The sequence below is a fragment of the Chlorocebus sabaeus genome, chromosome 1 (genome assembly GCF_047675955.1).
Source record: "Chlorocebus sabaeus isolate Y175 chromosome 1, mChlSab1.0.hap1, whole genome shotgun sequence".
Lineage (NCBI taxonomy): Eukaryota > Metazoa > Chordata > Mammalia > Primates > Cercopithecidae > Chlorocebus > Chlorocebus sabaeus.
Window position 1 is genome coordinate 114,204,405 of NC_132904.1, and position 23,920 is coordinate 114,228,324.

General features: G+C 49.1%; 1 protein-coding gene across 1 annotated transcript; it reads left to right on the forward strand.

Annotated features, from left to right (window-relative positions):
• Positions 1-8,061: 8,061 nt before the first annotated feature.
• Positions 8,062-23,406, forward strand: IL10RA (interleukin 10 receptor subunit alpha). The gene is made up of 7 exons (XM_008021031.3): positions 8,062-8,223; positions 10,180-10,300; positions 11,242-11,420; positions 15,164-15,333; positions 15,918-16,068; positions 17,508-17,629; positions 20,627-23,406. The coding sequence occupies exons 1-7, from the start codon at positions 8,157-8,159 to the stop codon at positions 21,551-21,553; spliced, it is 1,737 nt and encodes a 578-aa protein (XP_008019222.1). The 5' UTR covers positions 8,062-8,156; the 3' UTR covers positions 21,554-23,406.
• Positions 23,407-23,920: the final 514 nt, after the last annotated feature.

Consider the following 23,920-nt stretch of genomic DNA (forward strand, 5'->3'; position numbering starts at 1 on the left):
TTCCGGGCAGGAATGACTAGGGGAAGGCCCTGGATTGGGCCTGATTTGCCACTATCTGGACCACATGGCTGCTGGCCCACTTGCAGGGTTATTTAAGGCCAAGGCAGGCTTAAGGCAACTAGCCCTATGTGAGCCATTGGAACCAGATTATACCTTCAGGATAGGTCTAGGAATTTCTCTTGAAAGATATTGATGTTCTTGCTGTGAATCATCTTGAGGCAAAAAGTGAAAAACAAAACAGGTGGTCTTTGGGCAGGAAGAGGAAGGCCTCTCCTCTCTTTATGGGCAAGAAGCATGTTCAGAGAGGCCTAGAGACTTCCAAAGGCAGGAAGTTCACTGACCTCTCCCTGCCACCAACACTGCCAGAAACTTAAGGAGGGTTTGCAAAATGCAGCTGAACTGGTGGGTGCTCTGAAACTACTGCTTTGAGCAGTTGTAACCGACTATCTCTTTGGTACTTTTGTTATTTGAGAGCTTCCAACAGCATTTTTCAAATGTGATGGGCCCGTGTCCATACTTCAAACAAATATCTGCAGCTCAGAGGCCACCACCATGTGGCTCGGAGGTGAGCTGCAAGCCCTCCAGGATGGCTCTGGGGTGGGAAACCCAAGAGCAGATGAACTTCCTGCTTTTGTGGGATGGGAGTTCAAACTGTTGTTATTTTAGAATTAAGGGGAAATGACACCCTTAAAAACTGGAGAAGTCAAGGCCATCTGGGCTGCAGAAGGAAGACACGACTGTGTCTTGAAATGACACGAGATATTTCTGTCAATGTTCTGTTCTTCACTTCTTGCATCCCAAGTTCACAAAGCAATGACGAAGGACTAAGTTCATGATCAGTGACAATGGACCAGGCCCACAGCCTTCCTGACCAGGTGATTTTCTTAAAATCATTCTGGGGGAGGGAGGTGTCCCAAGTACAGCCAAAGGCCCCAGTTGTCCCGAGATGGTGTGGTGGGCCTCAGCACAACGTACAACCCAGAGTGAGGCCAAACACATCCAGGCCATGAAAGAAAGGGGCTAGATCCCTCTAGTCAGCGTGCTTTTGGCTGAATGTTTCTACAGACCCACTCCCTCTCACTTGAGAAGCCATTATCAGTTATCAGAACACTTTGTGTCTGGCTTTACAACAACCCGGATTCCAATCTTGCCAACAGCTAATAGAGCCAAAGGGACCGGTCCCAGGGCACACAACTGGTGGTGACCAAACAGGGGCTAGAAGTAGGTCTGTTGGTTTTGAGGTACCCAGGCTCCTCCCACCTTGGGCAGTGACCAAGAACAGTGTCCCAGGCAGATTATAGGAATGAGAAGGCTCTTAGCCCCAGCTCTGCTGATTTAAAGGAATTAGCAGGGGCATTCCCTCACCTGGGAGATCAGTGCTTCTTCCCTTTCCCCCTAAACTGATGGGCATAACAACCCCACGCAGCCTTCACAGTTCCACAAACTCAGCTGCTGTGGTTTGATAGCCAGAGAATTGGGCTTCGATCTGAAGACCAAAGTTTTAATTCTGTCACTAACTAGTGAGTTACCCTGGCTAGTCACCTTCATGCTGTAGATTTCCTCTTCTATTTAAAATGTAAATCTGCCATGTCCCTCTCCTGCCTAAAACCCTTCACTGATACCTTTCACGTACCCAGCTAAAGTTCTAGGAACTCCCCATTCAAGCCTGAGTCACCACACAGAGTCGAGAGGAATGTTGAGAATGGGGTTTTGTCCCTTCTGAGCTCTTTGGTGCTCCTCCAGGAGGGAGCCAGGCAGAAGGTGAAGGGATGTGGGCACTCATTAGGTTCAGCAGCTGGAGACTCCTCCCAGGGCTGTTGCTGAGGCTGGGCGAGCCCCTCACTGTGCATCTGCAATTCTCCTGCACCCAACAACTACCAAGTTTCCTACCCACACAGTTTCCTTCTCTGTGTCTCCTTCTCACGGTCAGTTCCCTCTGTCTCTCTCCCTGTTATGTGCAGCTCTGACACAGTGATCACAGTCCTGGAACTCCCCTACTCACCAGTCCAGGGACAGAAACTGCAAGTTGTGCTTGTTCATACACTCAAGCACAGACCTCCTGCCCACTCAGATGCCCACCCGACTCCCCAGGGATGCCCATTTAACAGCATCATCCTGAACACCATGATAAAGTAAAATGAAAATGAGACACTGGAACCACCCAGAGCCCAAGTCTGCCCTCAAAATTTCCCAGGGTAGCCCTAGGGGCGAGATGTTCACTCAGCAGGTTCCCTGGTTCCCTGGGCTCACCACATCCCTCTACCCTCTACTAGACTCTCAGCCCTCAGCTGCTCCTCCTCCCTTGCCCTCCCCCTTCTCTTTCTCTCCGACCCCATTCTCTCTTTCCCTCAGTTACTCGACATTTGTCTCTTGCAAGAACTCTTCCAAGATTTAGAAGGGCACTGTTCATGTGCTAGTAAAAGCATGAGCTCTGGAGTCAAACAGACCAGTCCGACAGGCTCCTAGCTCTGCTACTTACTGAGTGAATGACGTGGGCAAGTGACTCAGTCTCTGACCTCATTTTCCCATCTGTAAAACACTGATAATGATGCTTATCTCACTGAGTGATTATAAGGGTTAACTGAAATAAGGTTTGCAGATTATTCAGGGTAGTTAACACTAGCTGCTATGAAAAAAATTTCACAATCTCAGTGGCTTGATACAATAAGGGTTTACTCCTCACCCAATCAATAGGCTGATGCAAACTGGGTGTCTTTTCTGTACAGCTGTCCTCCAAGAGGTGATTCAGGGGCTCAAGCTCCCTCTATTCCCTTGGAGTCCTCCACTGGACTCCTCCAGATGGCTGGCAGAATAGCAAAGACAGAGTTAGCAGCCAGGCCTGGAAGCGGCACCCACCAACTCAACTTTACATTGGTTAAAAGCCAGCCACACATTCTACTTAACTGCAAGGGGGATTGAGAAATATGAGTTGTCCCATGTGCCCAGGAAGAGGAACTGGGATTGCTAAGCATCTGGCTATTCTCTGCTGTAACACATGAAGTATTTCACACAGTGCTTGATAGGTCATAAAAACTCAATAAATATTAATAGAAGGTATGGCCCAGTGTGGTGGCTCACACCTATAATCCTAGCACTTTGGGAGGCTGAGGCAGGAGGATTGTTTGAGCCTAGGAGTTCCAGACCAGCCTGGGCAACATGTTAAAACCTCATCTCTACCAAAACAAAACAAAAGAATTACCTGGGCATGGTGGCCTGCATCTGTAGTCCCAGCTACTCAGGAGGCTGAAGTGGGAGGATCGCTTGAGCCTGGGAGGTAGAGGCTGCAGTGAGCCAAGATCAATCCACTGCACTCCAGCCTGGGTGACAGAGTGAAACCTTGTCTCAAAAATTAAATAAATAAATAAAAATTTTAAAAGAGAATATCCTTTAATGATTGCTTCCTATCATATGTTTCTCTATTTGCATGAATACCAGAATTCACAGAACTTCAGGGTAGACTTTTCAGAACACTGAATACAAAACAAAATAAACATGTGGGTTCCGTGTTTCTTTTTCTTCCTTTTCAAGTATAGTAATCATATGCCTGACATAACTCCTATTCTGGGTGCTCTCCATGAGGCAGCAGGATACATTGGAATAGCCTGCATTCAAATCCTGGCTCTGCCCTGAGCAAGGTATTAACCTGTGTTAGCCACTGTGGTTTTCTCATCTTAAAACAAGAATGCCAGTTTACCCACTTTCCAGGGTTCTTAAAAAGGGCCATATTCCCTCATCTCCAAGTAAACACTTCCTTCTGTCTGGAATACCCTCCCTATCCACTCTTCATTAGCTACCTCCTATTCCTCCCTCAAGTCTCAACTTAGACGCCACCTCCTTAAGGAAGCTTTCCTTATCTTTTTATCCCAAGTGTGGTTGAGTGCCCGTGTCTTTTGTCCCCACATCAGGCTGTACTTGCCTTCCCAGAGCACTTACCACTGTGTATCAAAATCTCTGTTCACTTTCTGTCTCTAGCCAGATTGCTTCTTGGGGGAAGGGACCTAGTTGTGATCACCATTTTATTCCTAGCGTCAGGACAGCATCTGGCCCACAACGAGTGTGCAGTAAATATTGTCATATGAACAAATTAAAAATTTTGATTCTCCTTCAAAATGGTAATGTGTAAGACTCTTATACATCAACAAAAAATAAAAGTAAAGACAAGTTCAGGAACTGGTCGGGTGCGTTGGCTGTAATCCCAGCACTTTGGGAGGCTGAGGCAGGCGGATCATTTGAAGTCAGGAGTTCAAGACCAGCCTGACCAACATGGTGAAACCCCGTATCTACTAAAAATACAAAAATTTCGCCAGGCATGGTGGTGGGGGTGCCTGTAATCCCAGCTACTTGGAAGGCTGAGGCATGAGAATCACTTGAACCTGAGAGGTGGAGGTTGCAGTGAGCCAAGATTGTGCTGCTGCACTCTGGCCTGGGCAACAGAGAGAGAACTTGTCTACCAAAAAAAAAAAAAAAGTTCAGGAAGAAACATCACAGTATCTTTCTCTTTTAAAAGGTCAGGGGGAACTAAGTAGTTGTTTCAGAAGGCAGCCACACCCCTTGGGTCATGACAGGGTACTCCTGAGCAATTTACCATCTTATTTCCCACTTGAGCAACAGAGAATATAAAAAAAAAACATCTTCACACATTAAAAAAGCCTGGGGCTTGCCCTCTCCACTCATCTGGGGGTGTGGCAACAAGAGCTGTCTCCTGAGGGTGGCCCTGGCTGATCATGTGTCCTGGCAGGCCTGCAGATACCATTCTCCCCCATCTCTGTAGCTGAGGCACCCCTGCCTTCGCTGACTATCATCAAGAGTGAGGTCTTTCCAGTCCCAGTGTAGACTCTTAGATGCAGGAAGGGATCTCCCAGCTCCCACCCCCAGCCAATCTGGCACACTCTCAGTCCAGGCCACTGGGCAGAGAGATTTCCACTCTGAAAATATTGAAATAGGGTGGAAATTATATCTCCACAAACCATGGGGATAATGCCTCACTAACTCCTAGACCACTCACAGTTCGGGTGTCATACACCTAAGTTTGGGGCCCTTTCTCAAAAGCTGCAGTGAATAAGGCCCTCCATGTGGGCATTGGGCACTGCCAGGGAAACTTCCCAGGAGCAGGTGATAGTTACAGAAGGCAGTCAAATGCCTAGGCAGATAGGGCGAATCCCTGGTGAAACCCCACCTCCAAGTTGAAGACAATTTAAAACCTGAAAGCCAAGCTACAAGTTAAATCTTCGGACCAGATTGAGAACCTGTCTTCCCATTTGGCACATTTTTCTCTGACTGATCCCCACCCTTCACCTATTTTACATACACCTACCCTATCCTAACTGGTTTTCTACACTGTTGTGCTTACCTTTGAGTGGTGTCTTCACTTTAACCTTTTTTGCATACTCACAAATCAATCAGCATGCACTCCCTATTCTCAGTCCAGAAAAAGCCCTGGACCCAGCCACAATGAGGAAAAAAAAAAAACACCCAACTGTGAGGGTGGGGAACCACCCCCCTCCCCATCTCCTCTCTGCTGAGAGCTGGTCCATCACTCAATAAAATTATTCTCTGCCCATCCTCACCTTTCAACTGTCAGAGAATCCTCATTCCTCTTGAACACAGGATAAGAGCTCAGGAACAAGAACTACCAAATGAAGGTACAAACTACAATACAGGCAGGGTGGGGTGTGGCCGGTTGGGTGGGGCATCAGACCTGGAGGGGGGCATTGCTGGTCAGAAATGTCCTGAGTCCCTCTTCTTTGGTGTCTCTGAGAAAAAGGGCAGAGTTCCAGGGATGCACACACAGTCCCAAGCACGCATATGCACTTGACAAACAGACTCACAGACACGTGCTCCATACCACAATGAAATCCAAATCCACAGACCGGCCACTGCAAATCATATGACTGCAAGTGCATGCACACACACTCTTTGAAGCAGGGGTCAGCCTCCAAGAAAAAGTGATGGACAGTCTGTCTCCCATATCCTCACATCTTTGGGTCACCTGGAGATGGCCTCAGATGAGCCAAGTGACACAGAGGTGTGAGAGACCGAGGATGGGCTGAGGTGTTACCCAGCACTCCAGTAGTGCTATTACCCAACACAAAAATTGGTCTGAATATCAGATTTCAAGCGAGTGAGGGAAACCCAAAAGAGGCTGGGAGAAGTCCTTATGGAGGCTAAAGCAACTCCATGTTGGATGCTAATCCACAGTTTTGGCCATGTTGGCTTCGGAGTCTCCCAGAAGGCCTCTGAGATTCCCAGCTTATCAAGTGCTCCTTGTGTAAGTGCAAGCACTTACTGTAAATCTGGCCCTTAGGTCAAATAACCTTGATGTTACCATACTTCAACTATCCTACACATCTTTTCTGAATCACCCTTCCCCTATGGTCTGTTTGCCCGGGGCCTGGGAGTGAAGCGTGGAGACACAAACGTGGCTTCTGTTTATGTCCTTACTAAATGTTTTTTTCTAAGGAACTGGATGTGTCAGTTCCTGCAGAAGGGTCTGGCTGCTTGCTGCTTGTAGAAAGAATGGATAATAAAGGAAAATCTGCTAGCTGTCGTGCTAGCAGGGGAAGAGCAGCAAACAATTCCACTCTTCAATTCATGGGGGGAGCACAGGGGTTTTTTAAGAAAGGATCTGAAATGCAGAAAAGGCAAGGGTGAGGTTAGGAGGTGCCAGGTAGCATGACTTGTTCGGGTGGTCCTCTGTAATTATGGTCTTAATTGGTGGCGGGGCTGGTGCAATCGTGGATCCTGCCAGGTTATAAATTAGTTACTCTTTAGCAGGATGTAGGTTCAATTCCCGAAGTAAGCTTTTGCTGGAGAGAGAATTCCGGACGTGCCTGGTCCCTATCAGGATGCATCTCCTGAGGCATCTAAGGAAATATATGACCAGATAAGAGCATAGCGTGTGCTTAACAAGCACGTAGGTAAATAACCGTGCATAAGGCACAGGAGTACAGTATGGGACAGGAAAGGGAGTGGATGTTCACAGCACATCCTGAGGCTGTATTTTAAGATGAGAGGTAATATACACACAGTTTATCTCAAAGTGATATCTTGAGGCCCAGAGCGGGAGAGAAAAAAGGAAAGAAGAAAAACTAAGTTTAAAACACGGTTTAAGGCCAGGTGCGGTGGCTCACGCCTGTAATCCCAGCACTTTGGGAGGCCGAGGCGGGTGGATCACCTGAGGTCAGGAGTTCGAGACCAGCCTGGCCAACATGGTGAAATCCCGTCTCTACTAAAAATACAAAAATTAGCCCAGGCGTGGTGGTGCCTGCCTGTAATCCCAGCTACTCAGGAGGCTGAGGCAGGAGAATCGCTTGAACCTGGGAGGCGAAGGTTGCAGTGAGCCGAGACTGCGCCACTGCATTCCACCTTGGGCAACAACAGAGCGAGACTCTGTCTAAAAAAAAAAAAATCGCGGTTTGAGGCTCAACTGTTAAGCTGCTGGTTAAAAGCCTCTTTCTTGGGCCTCTCAGTTTCCTGGGACTTTGGGGGCAGGTCTGCATAAACTGCTTAGTCGTGGACCCCCCTCCAACAATTAGGTAGGTGACTACGCAGTACTCATTCATCGGTGTCCTTAGACCCCCACACGGAGGCCCTGGGGCAACGCCAAGACCCAAAGCCCCATCCTGACGCCCTTGCCTTCAAGCGCCTACAACTACCTCCTCCCCATTTGGAGCGACCGCGGCCACATCTTCAACTCCAAGCCGTGGCACGCCCAGCAAAAGCGTGTCGGACGCCCTCACCCGACCTTCCGCACTCAGGGGCGAGGCTGTGCCTGGCCACCTGCTCCCCAACACTCGCACACACACACACACACACACACACACACACACACACACGCACGCACGCACGGCCTGCAGGGCTACCTGGACCACTTTGACCCGAAGGCACTGGAGGCCCAGGGGCAAGGGAAAGGAGGGGTGGCCGGGGCCCGCTTCCGCCCCGGGACAGTCTTGGGTTTGCCCCAGGCGGGCTCCCTGTGGGACGTGGTTCCCCATCCACGGCCTCGGGGGCGGGGCGTCTGTAGGCAACGCCCCGCGGACGTCAGCCCGGCTGGGCGCGGGCGGAGCGGACGGCGCAGCTGTCAGTCCCAGCCTAAGGGTCGCTGGAGGCGCGCAGGCCGGCTCGGCTCCGGCCCCGGACGATGCGGCGTGCCCAGGATGCTCCCGCGCCTCGTAGTGCTGCTGGCGGCGTTCCTCAGTCGCCGTCTTGGCTCAGACGCTCATGGTAAGGCTCTAGGACGCGGCCCTTCCCTGCCCTGCCCTCTCCGCGCCCGCTCCGTTAAAGTTCTCCATCCAGTGGAGAGCCCTGGCTGGCTGGCCCTCTGGGGAGACGGGTGCCGGGCCGGGCTCCCTTACTCTGGCAAACCTGAATCTCAGGCTTACCTGTTGTGGAAGTGGAAGAGGCTGAGGCTGACAGGAACTGACGGATTGGGAAGGATAGAGAAGTATGTGCGAGGCCAAACCCCCACCCCGCAAACCTCATCATCCACCCACTTCTCCATGAGCCTTAAGTTTAGATCTAGGTTTTTTGCTGTTTAGGTTCAAATGACGGGACTTCTTGTCCCCTTGGGGAATAATTTTGATCTCCTGACTCTCCCTTCTCGTAGTCCTTCAACTAACCGCTTTCTGTCCTCCTCCCATCTCACCTTCATCCCTCCCTGATGTCCCCGATCTGATCCCCCGTGCTCCACCCGTAGCCCCCGACTCACTCCCGCTGCCACCTGCCTCCCTCTTCCCTTAGTTCAGGCTCCTAACCCAGGCAGTTCTCTGGCAAAGTTGCTGCCACTAAGAAAAGTAAACCCCAGAGAGAGAATGAGAGAGCCCGGAGTTGGAGGGACCAAGAGCAGAGACAGAGAGCAATGACCGAAACTGCTTCTTCATGACACCAAAATACAAAGTAAAACATGCAGTCAGCCATTCACGTGATCGAGAGCTGAGTCGGGGACGTGCAGCCCAAACACCACAAAGACTCACTGCGTTTTTCACTTTCCGTCTAATGTTTCGAAATCAAGGCACTGACGCGAAGATCAAAGACGGTATGAGAAAGAAAGCAAGAGACAGATGACAGCATCCCCGAAAAAATAAATAAAAAACAGGTGCATGATTAGAGAGATTTCGAGAAGTTAGAAAACTAGGGAGCGGAGCAGAGTCGCTGTCAAATGGAGAGAACTTAGGGGTCAAGGAGGAGAGAAGGGGAATCAACCAGCCATTGGCCTTGCACATACTTCAGTCTGCTCGATCAGCAAGACTCTTAAAAGTAGAAATGTTTGTTGCATTCTTACAAAGAAGACAATGGGTTCAGCAGTGTTTCCCATGGTGAATGGTGTGTACTAGGGGTAAAGGGAGAGTGGAGCTAGGAATTGGTATTGAGTATCTTGCCTGGGAGCTACGGGTGCCAGCTCTTGTGGGGATGTCCTCAGTCGTGTGTAGAGCCAGAGCTGACTTATTCCATCTGTCCTTGCCCAGCCAGGGATTGGGCATCTGGCTACAGGCAAAGCCCTTCTAGAAACTAGGGAATGAGGCAAGCACTTAGCTTGGGGAGCCCAGGAGACCTGTGAAGAGAAGCAGGCAGATGTCAGCAAGCGGGCTGTCTGTGTACTTAATGAGATGGCTTTGAGCTGGAGCCTGGGCCAAGCCAGGGTGGGGACCAGGTGTGGGGATGGGGTCAAGCCTAGGAATAGTGCTAGAGCAGAGACAGGGATTGGGCAGAGCCAGCGACTAACACATCTGAGAGCTTATTGCCAACTTGCTTAGCCCTCGGCCCCTGCCTTCTTCCCTGGGAGGCATCAGACTCAGCTTGGCTCTTCTCAGCCACCACTGCAGCTTCTGATCATAGACAGCACAGGACAGTGATTTAGGGAGACACATTAGCTCTAGAATCAGATATATCTGGATTCATATGCCCACTCTGCCCCTTACTGGCTCTACTGGCCTCAGGTGAGTCACAACCTCTCCGAATCTGCCTTTCTTCTTTGATAAAATTGGGGTCATCCATGCCTGCTGTGTAGGGCTACTGTGCTAATTAAATGGAACATATGTAAAGTACTTAGCCCAGCACTCAGCTCATAGTAAAGCACTCAAGAAATGGTAGCTGTTATATTGCTTGCCACCATCCCCAGCCTCCTCCTCATCCTTGGGGGGTGGGTCCTTGGGGCTGTGGTACTGACATTCTTCTCCCCAGGGACAGAGCTGCCCAGCCCGCCATCTGTGTGGTTTGAAGCAGAATTTTTCCACCACATCCTCCACTGGACACCCATCCCAAATCAGTCTGAAAGTACCTGCTATGAAGTGGCACTCCTGAGGTGAGGAAAGGAGAAGAGCGAAGGGGAGGGAAGAGTGAATCCCTGCCTAGTCCCCTACTCCCCTAGTATGGGAAGATACCTGCCTTGTTAATGAAGTGAGTGCCTGAGGGCCCCTGACACAAAGCCAGCAGTGGGCAAGTACTGATTGAGACTCCTGTGTTGAGCAATATGCCGGAGCTCTGGGTGAAAAGACCAGAGCCTTTGCTCACTCCAGAATAAGAAAAGTCTTTGCACCAAGGCTTTTCTTTTTTTTCTTTTGTTTTGTTTTGTTTTGTTTTAAGACAGCTTCTCGCTCTGTCCCCCAGGCCGGGGTGCAGTGGTGCAATCTCAGCTCACTGCAGCCTCTGCCTCCTGGGTTCAAGCAATTCTCCCACTTCAGCATCCCTAGTAGCTGGGATTACAGGAGCCTACCACCATGCCTGGCTAATGTTTGCATTTTTAGTAGAGACGGCATTTCACCATGTTGGCCAGGCTGGTCTGAAACTCCTGACCTCAGGGGATCCGCCCACCTCAGCCTCCCAAAGTGCTGGGATTATAGACATGAGCCACCACCTCTGGCCTCCAAGGCTTTTCTGTCTTACTGGAAAAGCAGGAGAAGCATCCACAGTATAGCCAGACAACAGGGGAACCCTAATGACTGCAAACACAATGAGAAGGGAGAGACTGGGCTATGCTATAGGAGCTAGCAAGGCTTTCTGGAAGAGCTGGGACTACTCGTATTCCTGTCTAAAAATCTTCTAGACCACATGGAAATTGGTACAGGGTCCCAGGACCAAGGGAGACCCCTCACAATGAGCTGCCGTGGACTAGAGGATATAGCCTGAGGGCTGTCCCAGTTTCTCCCCCTGTGGGAGCTCTCTTCCTGGCCTCTTGCGTCTCCCTTAAAGGAGGTAGGATTGAGCACAAGCTCCTTTCCAGTGCCTAACCTCGTATCTCTTCAGGTATGGAATAGGGCCCTGGAACTCCATCTCCAACTGTAGCCACGCCCTGTCCTATGACCTTACCGCGGTGACCTTGGACCTGTACCGCAGCAATGGCTACCGGGCCAGAGTGCGTGCTGTGGACGGCAGCCGGCACTCCAACTGGACCATCACCAACACCCGCTTCTCTGTGGATGAAGGTGCTTTTCCTCCCTTGACTTAGAACATGTCTCTGAAGTCCCTTCCAGCCAGGAACTCTAGTCTAGAGCTTTTCTGTCTATTACCATAGCTTACCACGTCAGCCAGGCTCCCTGGCTGGAGAACTAGTTGCTCAAACAGGGCAGGACTTTGGAGAACGTTAGATAAAATAGAGTCCAAGTTGTTTAAGATTTAAAAGGGAACTGAAGTTTTTTATCCTACAGAAGAGAGGTCTTGGGGTGGATTGGGGCAGCTGAGTCACCAGGTCCAGGCCTGTGAACTTGTTTTTTGAGGGAGGGTTCAGGGAGAGGAAGCGAATCCATGAACACTCAGATTAGGGCAGCAAGCAGTAGGCAGAATTCGGGTGAGCCACCCGCTTCTTTAGGGGTGAACACCCAGGGGTCATCCCTTTGAAATGGGAAGTGCTACTAAAGAGAAGTTACGGATCCCTTTCTGGAGAGGTAAGAAGAAAGGATAAGCCCCCAACTCAATGGGATTTTGCATCCCACCAGTTGGGATTAAGAAAGTTTTGTGTGCACGGAGACCTTGCTGTAGGATTCAGAGTTAGAGCCGATGGTCTGGGAGGTCACTGGCTCCCCAGTGCCTGCTCACCGGGCACTGCTCAGCTGGTGCAGAAACATTTCCCAGCAAGGGTGTTTCAAATACCTATTTCCAGGGCCCAGGCTCGGAAATCCAAGCTAACTGTGTCTTGAATGGGTCCAGGGCATCTGTATTTTTTTTTTTTTTTTAATGTTTGGTTCTTCTTTGTATTCTGATTTGAGCAAGGCAATTATAAAAAGACATTTTTGAGGAACTTGCCATATTTGTATATGAAATGGTTTTTAGGGCATATTACTAGGTATTTGTTTGTTACAGGTGATAACAGCATGGTAGTTATATTTACAAAGGTGTGATACGTGAGAGATACATACTTAAGTAATTAAGAATTAACTAATACAGTGCTTGGGATTTTCTTTAAAATGCTAAAGTAAATTTCACGTGGGGATATTGATGACCCTCCCCCACCACCAATTACTTTAAAATTGGCCTAGCGTTTGCAATTACTAAAGCTGGAACTTTGGAAATCATTATATTCTCTTCTACTTTTGTGTCTATCCGAAATTTCTACATAAAAATGTAATCAATGCAATTTATCACATTAACTATTCAGAAAAGAAAACATTTAAAGAGAAACTCAGCAAAATTAAAGTAGAAAGAAAATGTCCTAACCTGTAGAAAGGTATCTATCTACACACACCTACCGTAAATATTATGCTTAACAGTAAAGTGTTGGGCTGGGCACGGTGACTCACGCCTGTAATCCCAGCACTTTGGGAGGCCGAGGTGGGCAGATCACCTGCGGTCAGGAGTTCAAGACCAGTCTGGCTGACAAGGTGAAACCCCATCTCTACTAAAAATACAAAAATGAACAGGGCCTGGTGGCATGCACCTGTAGTCTCAGCTACTCAGGGAGGCTGAGGCAGGGAATCACTTGAACCTGGGAGGCAGAGGCTGCAGTGAGCCAAGATCAAGCCATTGCTCTCCAGTCTGGGCAACAGAGGGAGACTCTGTCTCAAAAAAACAAACAAATAAACAAAAACAAAACAGTAAAGTATTGAAAACATTTTATAAAAAAAGTTTTTGTTTTATTTTTAATTGGCAAGTAATAATTCTGCGTGTTTATGAGGTACAGTGTTATGTATACATAATACATATATACCTTGTGGAATGATCAAATCAAGGTAATTAGAATATCTATCACCTCAAATAGTTAGCATTTCTTTCTGCCAGAAACATTTAAAATATTATCTTTTAGCTATTTTGAAATATACAGTCCATTATTATTACTGCATTCACCTTGCCATGCAATAGGCACCAGAACTTATTCCTCCTGTCTCACTGTAACTTGGTACCCCTCTCCTTGTTCCCTATTCACGTCCCCCCACCTGCCTCCTTCCAGCTTCTAGTAACCCCTTCTACTCTCTACTTCTAGGAATCGAATTCTAAAATAATTCTACTTAGATTCTATACCTAAGTGAGATCTTATGGTATTTATCTCTTTGCACCTGGCTTATTTCGCTAATGATGTCCTCTAGGTCCATCTGTGTTTTCCCAAATGACGGTTTCCTTTTTTTTTCAATTTGAGACAAAGTCTTGCTCTGTCACCCAGACTGGAGTGAAGTGGCTTGATCTCATCTCACTTCAACCTCCACCTTCCGAGTTCAAGAGATTCTCCTGCCTCAGCCTCCTGAGTAGCTGGGATTACAGGCACATGCCACCACGCCTGGTTAACTTTTGTATACTTAGTAGAGATGAGGTTTCACCATGTTGGCCAGGCTGGTCTCAGACTCCTGACCTCAAATGATCCACCCGCCTCAGCCTCCCAAAGTGCTAGGATTACAGGCGTGAGCCACTGGGCCAGGCCTCAGTTTCCTGTTTTTCAAAACTGAACAGGATTCTGTTGTATACACATACCACATTTTAAAAACTCATTCATCTGTTGGTGGGCATTTCCATCTTGGCTGTCATGAATAATGCTGCAGTGAACGGGGATACAGGTATCTCTTCAATACACTAATTTCAATATCTTTAGTAACTGCAAACACTAGGCCAATTTTAAAGTAATTGGTGGTAGGGAGGATCATCAATATCCCCCCATGAAATTTACTTTAGCATTTTAAAGAAAATTCCAAGCACTCTATTACTTAATTCTTAATTAAGTAATATATACCCAGTAGTGAGAATTGCTGGATCACATGGTAGTTCTATTTTTAGATTTTTGAGGAATATCCATACTGTTTTCCACAATGGCTGAGAAATTCACCACCAGCAACGTGCAAGGGTTTCCCTTTTCACCACATCCTTGCCAACACTTGTTACTTCCATCTTTTGGATAATAGCCAATCTAACAGGTGTGAAGTGGTATCTCATTGTGGTTTTAATTTGCATTTCTCTGATGATTAGAGATGTTGGCCATTTTTTCATGTATCTGTTGGTCATTTGTATGTCTTCTTTTAAATGTCTATTCAAGTCCTTTGCCCATTTTAAAAACATTTTATTTGTTTTCTTGTTATTGAGTAGTCTGAGTTCCTTGTATATTTTGGATATTAACCCCTTATTCAATGTACATTTGTAAATATTTTCCACCCATTCATAGATTGTCTCTTCACTCTAGTAATTGTTTCTTTTGCTGTGCAGAAGCTCTTTAGTGTAATGCAATCCCATTTGTCTATTTTTGCTTTTGTTGCCTGTGCTTTGGGGATCATATCCAAGAAATCTTTGCCCAGACCAACGTCTTAAAACTTTGCCCCAGGTTTTCTTCTAGTGGTTTTTATAGTTTCAGGTGTTACATTTGTCTTTAATCCATTTTGAGTTGATTCTTATGTAAGGGGTGAGACAAAGATCTATTTTCATTGTTCTGTTTGTGAATATACAGTTTTCCCAACACTATTTATTGAAGAGACTGTTCTTTTCCCATTGTGTGTTCTTGGCCCCTTTGTTGAAAATCAACTGTGGGTTTATCTCTGGGCTCTCCGTCATATTCCATTGGTTGATGCATCTGATTTTAGGGTGTATGTATTTTTAATGTGCTCCCCAAGATGCCCTTACATTCTGCCGCACTGACAAACCTGTGGCCTAGGTTTTAATTAAGCTTAATTCTGGAGGCAAAGTCTGTGGGGGGACACCCAAGCCCTCCTCAGCCCTCAGGTCTCATGGTTTTGCCCCCCCACTCCACTCCATTTAGTGACTCTGACAGTTGGCAGTGTGAAGCTAGAGATCCACAATGGCTTCATCCTTGGGAAGATTCAGCCCCCCAGGCCCAAGATGGCCCCTGCAAATGACACATATGAAAGCATCTTCAGTCACTTCCGAGAGTATGAGATTGCCATTCGCAAGGTGCCGGGAAACTTTACGGTATGGAGTTCCCCAAGGCCCCAGAACCAGAGCTCCCTTGGCTTCCCTGTCCCCTGGGCTGGAAGCACCCTTGTGTGCCATTGGGAACTTTGCTTGTGGACTAAAGGGAGGGTCTGGGATGGTAGGTGAGCAGAGGAGGGAGCAGAACCCACCTCAGCCCTCAGAGCTATGCTCTTGTGAGATGCTCCTCAAAGGCATTGCCTACTAGGGCAATTGGGCACCCAGAGCCTTTCTAGATGAAGCAATATGGCTCTGAGAGGCTATGTAACCTAACAGAAGGCACCCCTGGTATGGGAGAGCTGGCATCTACACGATCCACCCTCTTTCCTCTCCACCACAGTTGATTTCAGCCCCCTCTGAGATCTTCAGCATCTGTCAAACACTGCTTTTTCTTTTAAAATACAAAATAAAATTGTGGTCATTACAGAGATCATGTGCTGCCTTGGTAATTGTGAGGGTTGTTATCTTACACAAAGGATACTGAAGGGGTTTGGCTGAAATCACCTCTAAAGGCCCGCCAGCTCTCAGTGTCTGTGTGCCATGAAATAAAATGATTTTGTTAATTGCTATCATTTTTGTTCCAGTTCACACACAAGAAAGTAAAACATGAAAACTTCAGCCTCCTAACCTCTGGAGAAGTGGGAGAGTTCTGTGTCCAGGTGAAACCATCTGTCACTTCCCGAACTAACAAGGGGATGTGGTCTAAAGAGGAGTGCATCTCCCTCACCAGGCAGTGTGAGTCAGCCGGGCTGCTCTCAGCATGGGGAGGGAGACTGGGAGGGCCTGGTGCAATCCAAAATGCGTGCACCCGGGAAGCTGGTGCCAGGCACTGTGTTAGGTGCTGCTTCATATAACTCTGCATCCTTAATAGGAGAGAGGTCCTACTGTCCTCATTTTAGAGATGAGGGAACTGAGACTCAGTATTAGCAGCTTCCTAGGGTTGCACAGCTAGGACTTGGTGGCAGAACCAGGTCTCTTGTGATCTAGGGTCCTCCCACTGGAGCGCAGTGATGTTTCCCAACAACATCCCCCTCCCCCAGGCCGTCGTCAGTCAGCTGTGCTAGTTCCTGTTGTTAAGGTCTTCTGCTGTTCTTCCTCAGAGCCAGGGATACAAAGGGCTTCTCCTTACTTCCCCTACTCTGCTCCGCTCCTCACCAGAGCTGCTAACATCAGCAAATACTGCTCCAGGCTGTCAGTCAGGTGCCGGGGCTGTAGGGGGAGGGAGAGAATAGAGGACGTGGAGGCCACGGTCCTGCCTAGGAGGATCTCGCGTCCCGGCTGGGGAGATACAGTGTGCACGGAGGAGACTGTAACAAGCAACTCTCTCTGGACAGCTGATGAGATGTCCAGCGCCCAGTGAATCAGGCCAACAGGAAGTGCTCTGGGAGGGCCCAGTCCAGTGTGGGCAGGGTCTGGCAAAGACGAAAGTGACTCCTGCTAGATCTGCAACAAATTTCAGTTGATGAAGGACATTCAACAGCTCAGTGTCATTTAAGTCTCAGTGCAGAGTAAGGCACTAAGTGGGTATCAGGCAGCCTTAAGAGTTTTTCATACATTCTTTCACTGATGCATGAAATAGTTCTGTTCAAATCTCAGCTTTACTACTTTTGAGGTATATGACTTTGGGCAAATTACTTAACTTCTATGTGCTTCAGGATACTAATCTGTAACAATGGGGCTAATGATAGTATTTACCTCCTATAAGTATAAAAGTTAAAAGAGTCTCATGGTATTGGTACATGGTCAGTGCTGTGTACTTCACAACCGCCTTATGAGGTTGGTGGCTCCGAGAGAGTAAGTAATTCGTCCACAATTGCACAGCTAGTAAGTGGTGAAGCTGGGACTTGAATCCGGATCTAGCAGCCCCCAGAGCCTCGACTCTTACCTGCTGTACCATCCTGCCTCGCCGTTCTGTTTGCTGTGATGAGAGTCCTGTGCAGAGAGCTGGAAGCAGTCAGCGCATCTCCTAAGGGCATCCTTCAGGGCATGGTTTGGAAGACCAGGTGGGGATTTGCAGAAACCTAGACTCATCTAGAGCTGTGGCCTGTAGGTTGCCTTGGGCCACTGAGTGGTTCCTGACAGTGGCCAATGGATTTCATGAGACCAGAGTCCTATGACTAGAATCACCATGCTCCATGGGGCCAGGCCACAAACACTTCTCTCTTGGCCTGCAGATTTCACCGTGACCAACGTCATCATCTTCTTTGCCTTTGTCCTGCTGCTCTCCGGAGCCCTGGCCTACTGCCTGGCCCTCCAGCTGTATGTGCGGCGCCGAAAGAAGCTGCCCAGGGTCCTGGTGAGTCTTGCAAGGAGGTCACTGCCCCATCCTTCCCAGCCACACCAGAGCTTCCAGGAGGGCAGGGAGCTCCTTTCCTCCCGGACAGTCCATTGCCTCAGCCCACCTCTGCTCTCAGCCCTGGTGTGATTGGGAGATACCCTCATCAGGCACTATGGGGACAGAGGGAGGAAGTGAACATGAAGCCCAGTACCAAGAATGTTGCCGTCCAGTAGCTCAGATAAGACACATGGAATCACAAACCTCAATGACCACGAGCCATTTTGGTATGACCTACTAGTAGTTGGCCATGGACTAGCCCCTGTGCATTGCATCTCTGATAATGAGGCACAGTTTTAACCCCTTTTCATAAGTGAGGAAACTGAGGCACAGAGAGATTATGACACACACAGGGCCACACAACCGGGAAGCATCAGGGATGGAGCCCACTTTCCCACAGCTAGTGGCCATGGGTATTCGACAACAGAGAAAGAAGGAAAGGCCAGAAGTGCTGGTCCTTGGGTTGCTGTCAGAGTGGGCCAGAGGAAAGAGGACGCTGGGGGGCGGTGGGGATGCTGGGCCAGTGGAGAGGGGATGCGGGCTGGGGCAGGGAGGGGCTCTTGAGGAGGCCAAGCCCTCCTCCCCTCCTAGGGTGTGTCCTCTTGCTACATTGTACTGACAAATGATACATTTGTGGCAAGCCAGCCTCCAAAACTCAGCTTGCAAAGATTGGGCAGCATTTTCCAAACCTCGGCCTGTCTCTGGCCTGGAGTTCAGGCCACATCGAAGGTTGCCCACCATAGCCCCCATAGCTGGCACTACTGCATGATGGCCAGGGGATCAGCTGGGAAGGACCCAGCTCCATCTGCAAGGCAGGGGCCCCACAACTGGAAGGGGAATCTCCAGAGGGATCCTGGGATCTCTAGGGAAAACAAGAAGAGAGACAAGTGCAGTGGCGCAATCTCAGCTCACTTGCAGCCTCTACCTCCCAGGTTCTAATGATTCTCCTGCCTTAGTCTCCCGAGTAGCTGGGATTACAGGTGCCCACCAGCATGCCTAGCTAATTTTTATGTTTTTAGTAGACACGGGGTTTTCCCATGTTGACCACGCTGGTCTCGAACCCCTGATCTCCGGTGATACGCCCACCTCAGCCTCCCAAAGTGCTAGGATTACAGGCATGAGCCACCGTACTCTGCCCCGTCTGTACTTTTGGGTCACAGAACTGTCTTGTCCTTGAGGGTTTTTTCTCTTCAGGATAAATATAGCACAGTTCCCTTCATCTGATGATCGTAGTCATCACCACATGAATAAATTCTAATGCACAGAGCATTGGCACATTCATTAGTTTGTTCTCGTTCATTAGCTTGTTTGATCTGATCTTTCAACAGTTCATCAAGGTAAGTATTATTGGACAAGAAAGGAATTTCAAATCAGGACAGTTGAGTATGAATTCCAGATGTGTTCTTTACTGTTTGTGCAAGTCATTTAACTTCTCTGAGCTTCAGTTTTCTCCTCTAGGAAACAGACGTAATAATACTTCTCTTACAGAATTATTGGAGGTTAAAGTTCAATTCAACATATATTTATTGAGCACCTTCTATATACCACACTTTGTTCTAAGCACTGTAGACACATTAACTACAACATAAGGAGGCAGGTTCTGTCATTATTTCCATGTTACAGATGAGGAGCTAAAGCACAGAGAGGGGAAGTAATTTGATCAGGGTGACAAAGCTGATAAGAGTCAGAGCTGGGATTTGAACCCATGAAGTCTGGCTCTAGGGGACACATCCTAAATCACCAAACAATGTGATAGGAATAGGGACTCAACCAATCAGAGCTGCATTTGAATCATCATGTACCAAGGAAATGAGGGTAGATGTGCAACAGTGAGTCAGTGAGTCCGTCGGCAGACCTTAGGAGGGCCTACTGTGTGCCAGCTCAGTCTAGACTCTGGAGACAGGGTAGTAAACAACACTAGACAGTTCCTGCCCTCAAGGAGTTTGTGTTCTTTTGGGAATGTGGAGTAAGTGAGTGTGTGTATGGTGAGAGACAGAAAACAAACAAAATAGTTGGAACAAAGTGCTAGGAAGAAGTAACAGGGTTAATGTGGAGAGAGTGGCAGGAGTACTGCTTTAGTCAAGGTATTCAGGAAGGCTTTGCTAAAGAAGTGACATCTGAACTGAGACCTAAACCATGAACAGGACACAGCCATATAAAGTGCTGAGATCATTTCAAGCACCAGGGAGAGCATGTGCAAAGGCCCTGAGGCAGTCTGGTGCTTGATGTGTTCTGGGACAGAAAGAACACCAGTGTGGCTAGGGCAGAGGGGTTATGTGACTTCCTTAAAACCCTTGGCAATTAACAGAGAGCAGCCTCTTCTCTGCAAGTTCCACACCTGTGCCACTGCCCCACACTGCAGCCACTGTGTTCGTGTGAGTCATGACTGGGGGCATAGAGAAATTAATTTGGTGTCTGACATCCAGGATTTTAGAAAATGAAATGGGCAGGAGGGCGTAGACTAGGATACATTAGAATAAGAACTGCAGAAATATTGTGGCACAGCTCCTAATGATGAGTATTATTTTGTGAAACTGGTTTCAGTGATTTACATACGGGTATATATACAAATCATTATGCAACTTATTTCTGATTTTGAGTCATAGTCAAAAAAGATTGAAACACGCTTCTAGGTGGGTCTAGCCTGCTTTCAGGTTTGAAAAGCACTGTGGATGGAGCCACCTGAGAGTTTTCACCATGCTCAGCAGACCCTGGTTCTGCCCGTTACTCCATCTGGGCCCAAGAATACAAGCTTCTTATGTATCTGGACTGAGCCAAACTGGGAATAGCATTAGGAGGAAAGCTGGATTTGAAAACAAAACAGAACACATTGCAGTGTAATTAAGACTGTAGTCCCCTCCGTGGAGCTCTCCTCCTGGGCCTGGCCTTCCCCGGCAGCACTGGGATGGGTGCTGGAAGGTGACTCCCGCCTCGCTCACTCTGCCCTCTCTTCCCCAGCTCTTCAAGAAGCCCAACGCCTTCATCTTCATCAGCCAGCGTCCCTCCCCAGAGACCCAAGACACCATCCACCCACTTGATGAGGAGGCCTTCCTGAAGGTGTCACCAGAGCTGAGGAACTCGGACCTGCATGGCAGCACGGACAGTGGCTTTGGCAGTACCAAACCATCCCTGCAGACTGAAGAGCCCCAGTTCCTCCTCCCTGACCCTCACCCCCAGGCTGACAGAACGCTGGGAAACGGAGAGCCCCCTGAGCTGGGCGACAGCTGCAGTAGTGGCAGCAGCAATAGCACGGACAGCGGGATCTGCCTGCAGGAGCCCAGCCTGAGCCCCAGCACTGGGCCCACCTGGGAGCAGCAGGTGGGGAGCGACAGCAGGGGCCAGGATGACAGTGGCATTGGCCTAGTTCAAAACTCTGAGGGCCAGGCTGGGGACACACAGGGTGGCTCAGCCTTGGGCCACGACAGTCCCCCAGAGCCTGAGGTGCCTGCGGAACAAGACCCAACTGCTGTGGTATTCCGGGGCTACCTGAGGCAGACCAGATGCGCTGAGGAGAAGGCAACCAAGACAGGCTGCCTGGAGGAAGAATTGCCCCTGACAGGTGACCTTGGGCCCAAATTCAGGGGATGCCTGGATGACGAAGCAGGCTTGCATCCACCAGCCCTGGCCAAGGGCTATTTGAAACAGGATCCCCTAGAAATGACTCTGGCTTCCTCGGGGGCCCCAACTGAACAGTGGAACCAGCCCACTGAGGAATGGTCACTCCTGGCCTTGAGCAACTGCAGTGACCTGGGAACATCTGACTGGAGCTTTGCCCATGACCTTGCCCCTCTAGGCTGTGTGGCAGCCCCAGGTGGTCTCCTGGGCAGCTTTAACTCAGACCTGGTCACCCTGCCCCTCATCTCTAGCCTGCACTCTAGTGAGTGACTCGAGCTGAGAGGCTGCTTTTGGTTTTAACCATGCCTGCTCCTCTGCCTGGACCCGGAGGAGGGACAACCAAGGCCAAAGTAAGGCACAAGGCAGTCTGGGTGCTTTTCTGCAAGTCCACTGGGGATGGCCCCAGTCAGGCCCTGCAGGGCTGGTCAGAATGCCTGGGGCAGGAGGAGGTCAACTCACTGAACTAGTGCAGAGTGTGGGGGGCACTGACCCGTTCTGTTGACTGGGGCCCTGCAGACTCTGGCAGAGCTGAGAGAGGCAGGGACCTTCTCCCTCCTCGGAACTCTTTCTTGTATCATAAAGGATTATTTGCTCAGGGGAACCATGGGGTTTTCTGTTGTGGTGAGGCCGCCAGGTTGAAGTCAGCTCAGAGCCAGACCTCCAAGCTTACGCCACCCAAGCATCAGGGCCTCCAGCAGGAAGAAGGGCTATGGGAATGGAAGCTTCAGGGCCTTGCTGCTGGGGTGGTTTTTAGGGGAAAAAGGAGGATATGGAGGCCGAGTTTGATCTCTGGGGTGGTCACATGGGTTCCCCCCATCAGGCCTCTGAGGCAGGAAGCCTGTCACTGGAAGATCTTAAGGTATATATTTTCTGGACACTCAAACACATCATAATGGATTCACCGGGGGGAGACAAAGGGAGCTGAGACCCCAGGTGGGGCTTCCAGCTCAGAACCCATCCCTCTGGTGGGTAGCTATGGTGCCCACCTGCAAATATCTCCCCCTCTTCAGCAAATGGAGTGGCATTCCCCTGGGGCACTGGCTGTGGCCAAGCCACTCACATCCCCACCCTGCTGCCGCACCATCTTGCTGACAAGTTCCAGAGAAGCCGTGGTTTTTTGTATTGGTCATATCAGCCCTTTGGGCAGCCTCTGGGCTTGGGCACCAGCTCATGCCAGTCCCAGAGAGTCAGGGTTGGAGGTCTGTGCTTGTGTTTGCTGCTAATATCCAGCTACAGACCCAGAGGATAAGCCACTGGGCACTGAGCTGGGGTCCCTGCCTTCTTGGTGTTCAGCTGTGTGACTTTGGACTAGCCACTTGTCAGAGGGCCTCAATTTCCCCTTCTGTGAAATAAGGACTCCACCTTTAGGGGGTCCTCCATGTTTGCTGGGTATTAGCCAAGCTGGCCCTGGGAAAAAGTAGATACTGTCCATGGACTACCAAGCCGGCTTGTTTCTCATGCCAGGGGCTAACAGATCCAGTGGGAGTCCATGGTGTCATGCCAAGACAGTATCAGACACGGCCCCAGAAGGGGGCATTATGGGCCCTGCCTCCCCGTAGGCCATTTGGAATCTGTCTTCAAACAAAGGCAGTTCAGTCCACAGGCATGGAAGCTGTGAGGGGACAGGCCTGTGCGTGCCATCCAGAGTCATCTCTGAGCCCTGCCGTTCTCTGGAGCATTCTGAAAACAGACATTCTGGCCCAGGGAATCCAGCCACGACCCCTACCCCTCTGCCAGAGTGCTCTTAGGTGCCAGTCTGGCAACTGAACTCCCTCTGGAGACAGGCTTGAGGGAGGATTCCTCAGGGTTCCCTTGAAAGCTTTATTTATTTATTTTGTTCCTTTATTTATTGGAGAGGCAGCATTGCACAGTGAAAGAACTCTGGATATCTCAGGAGCCCTGAAGTTCTAGCTCTGACTCTGCTGTTCCCAGGGACGTGACCTTGGGGAAGTCACTTATCCTCTTGCAGCCTCAGTTTCCTCATCTGCAAAATAATGACTGACTTGTCTAATCCATAGGGATGTGAGGTTCTGCTGAGGAAATGGGTATGAATGTGCCTTGAACACAAAGCTCTGTCAATGAGTGATACATGGTTTTTATTCCAATAAATTGTCAAGACCACAGGAATCGTGTGAAACCAGTCAGATTGCTGATGGCACAGTGGCTTATGGAGGACTCGGTTGTTGATAATGAGGAGGGTGATAATGGGTGGGATGTGTGATGTCACTTTAAGGAAACAGGGCCGAAGACTCAGGCTCAAATCCGACAGACCCAGGGAGTCCTTGTGCTACCTGTATTGTGACCTTGGGCCCATTACTTATCCCCTCCAGGTTTTCATTTCCCCACTCGTCATGTGGAGTTGACAACTCCCCATGGGGATGTTGTGAGGTTTAAATGAAATTGCACATAAAAAGTTTAACATGGTGCCAGGCATGTGGTGGTCCCCATGTGCAAATAGCTGTCATTGGCTGTTAAGGCTGTAAAGAGAAATGGGCAGCTTTTCTTGGAAGCAGGTGAAAATGAAAGCGATAAGGAGTATGCAGCGGGGCTCTTTCAGAAGACAGAAAAGGAAATGGTGGAAAGCACAATGCAACGTTTTGGATGTGAGTTCTGATGATGTGGAGAGAAGAACCTGGA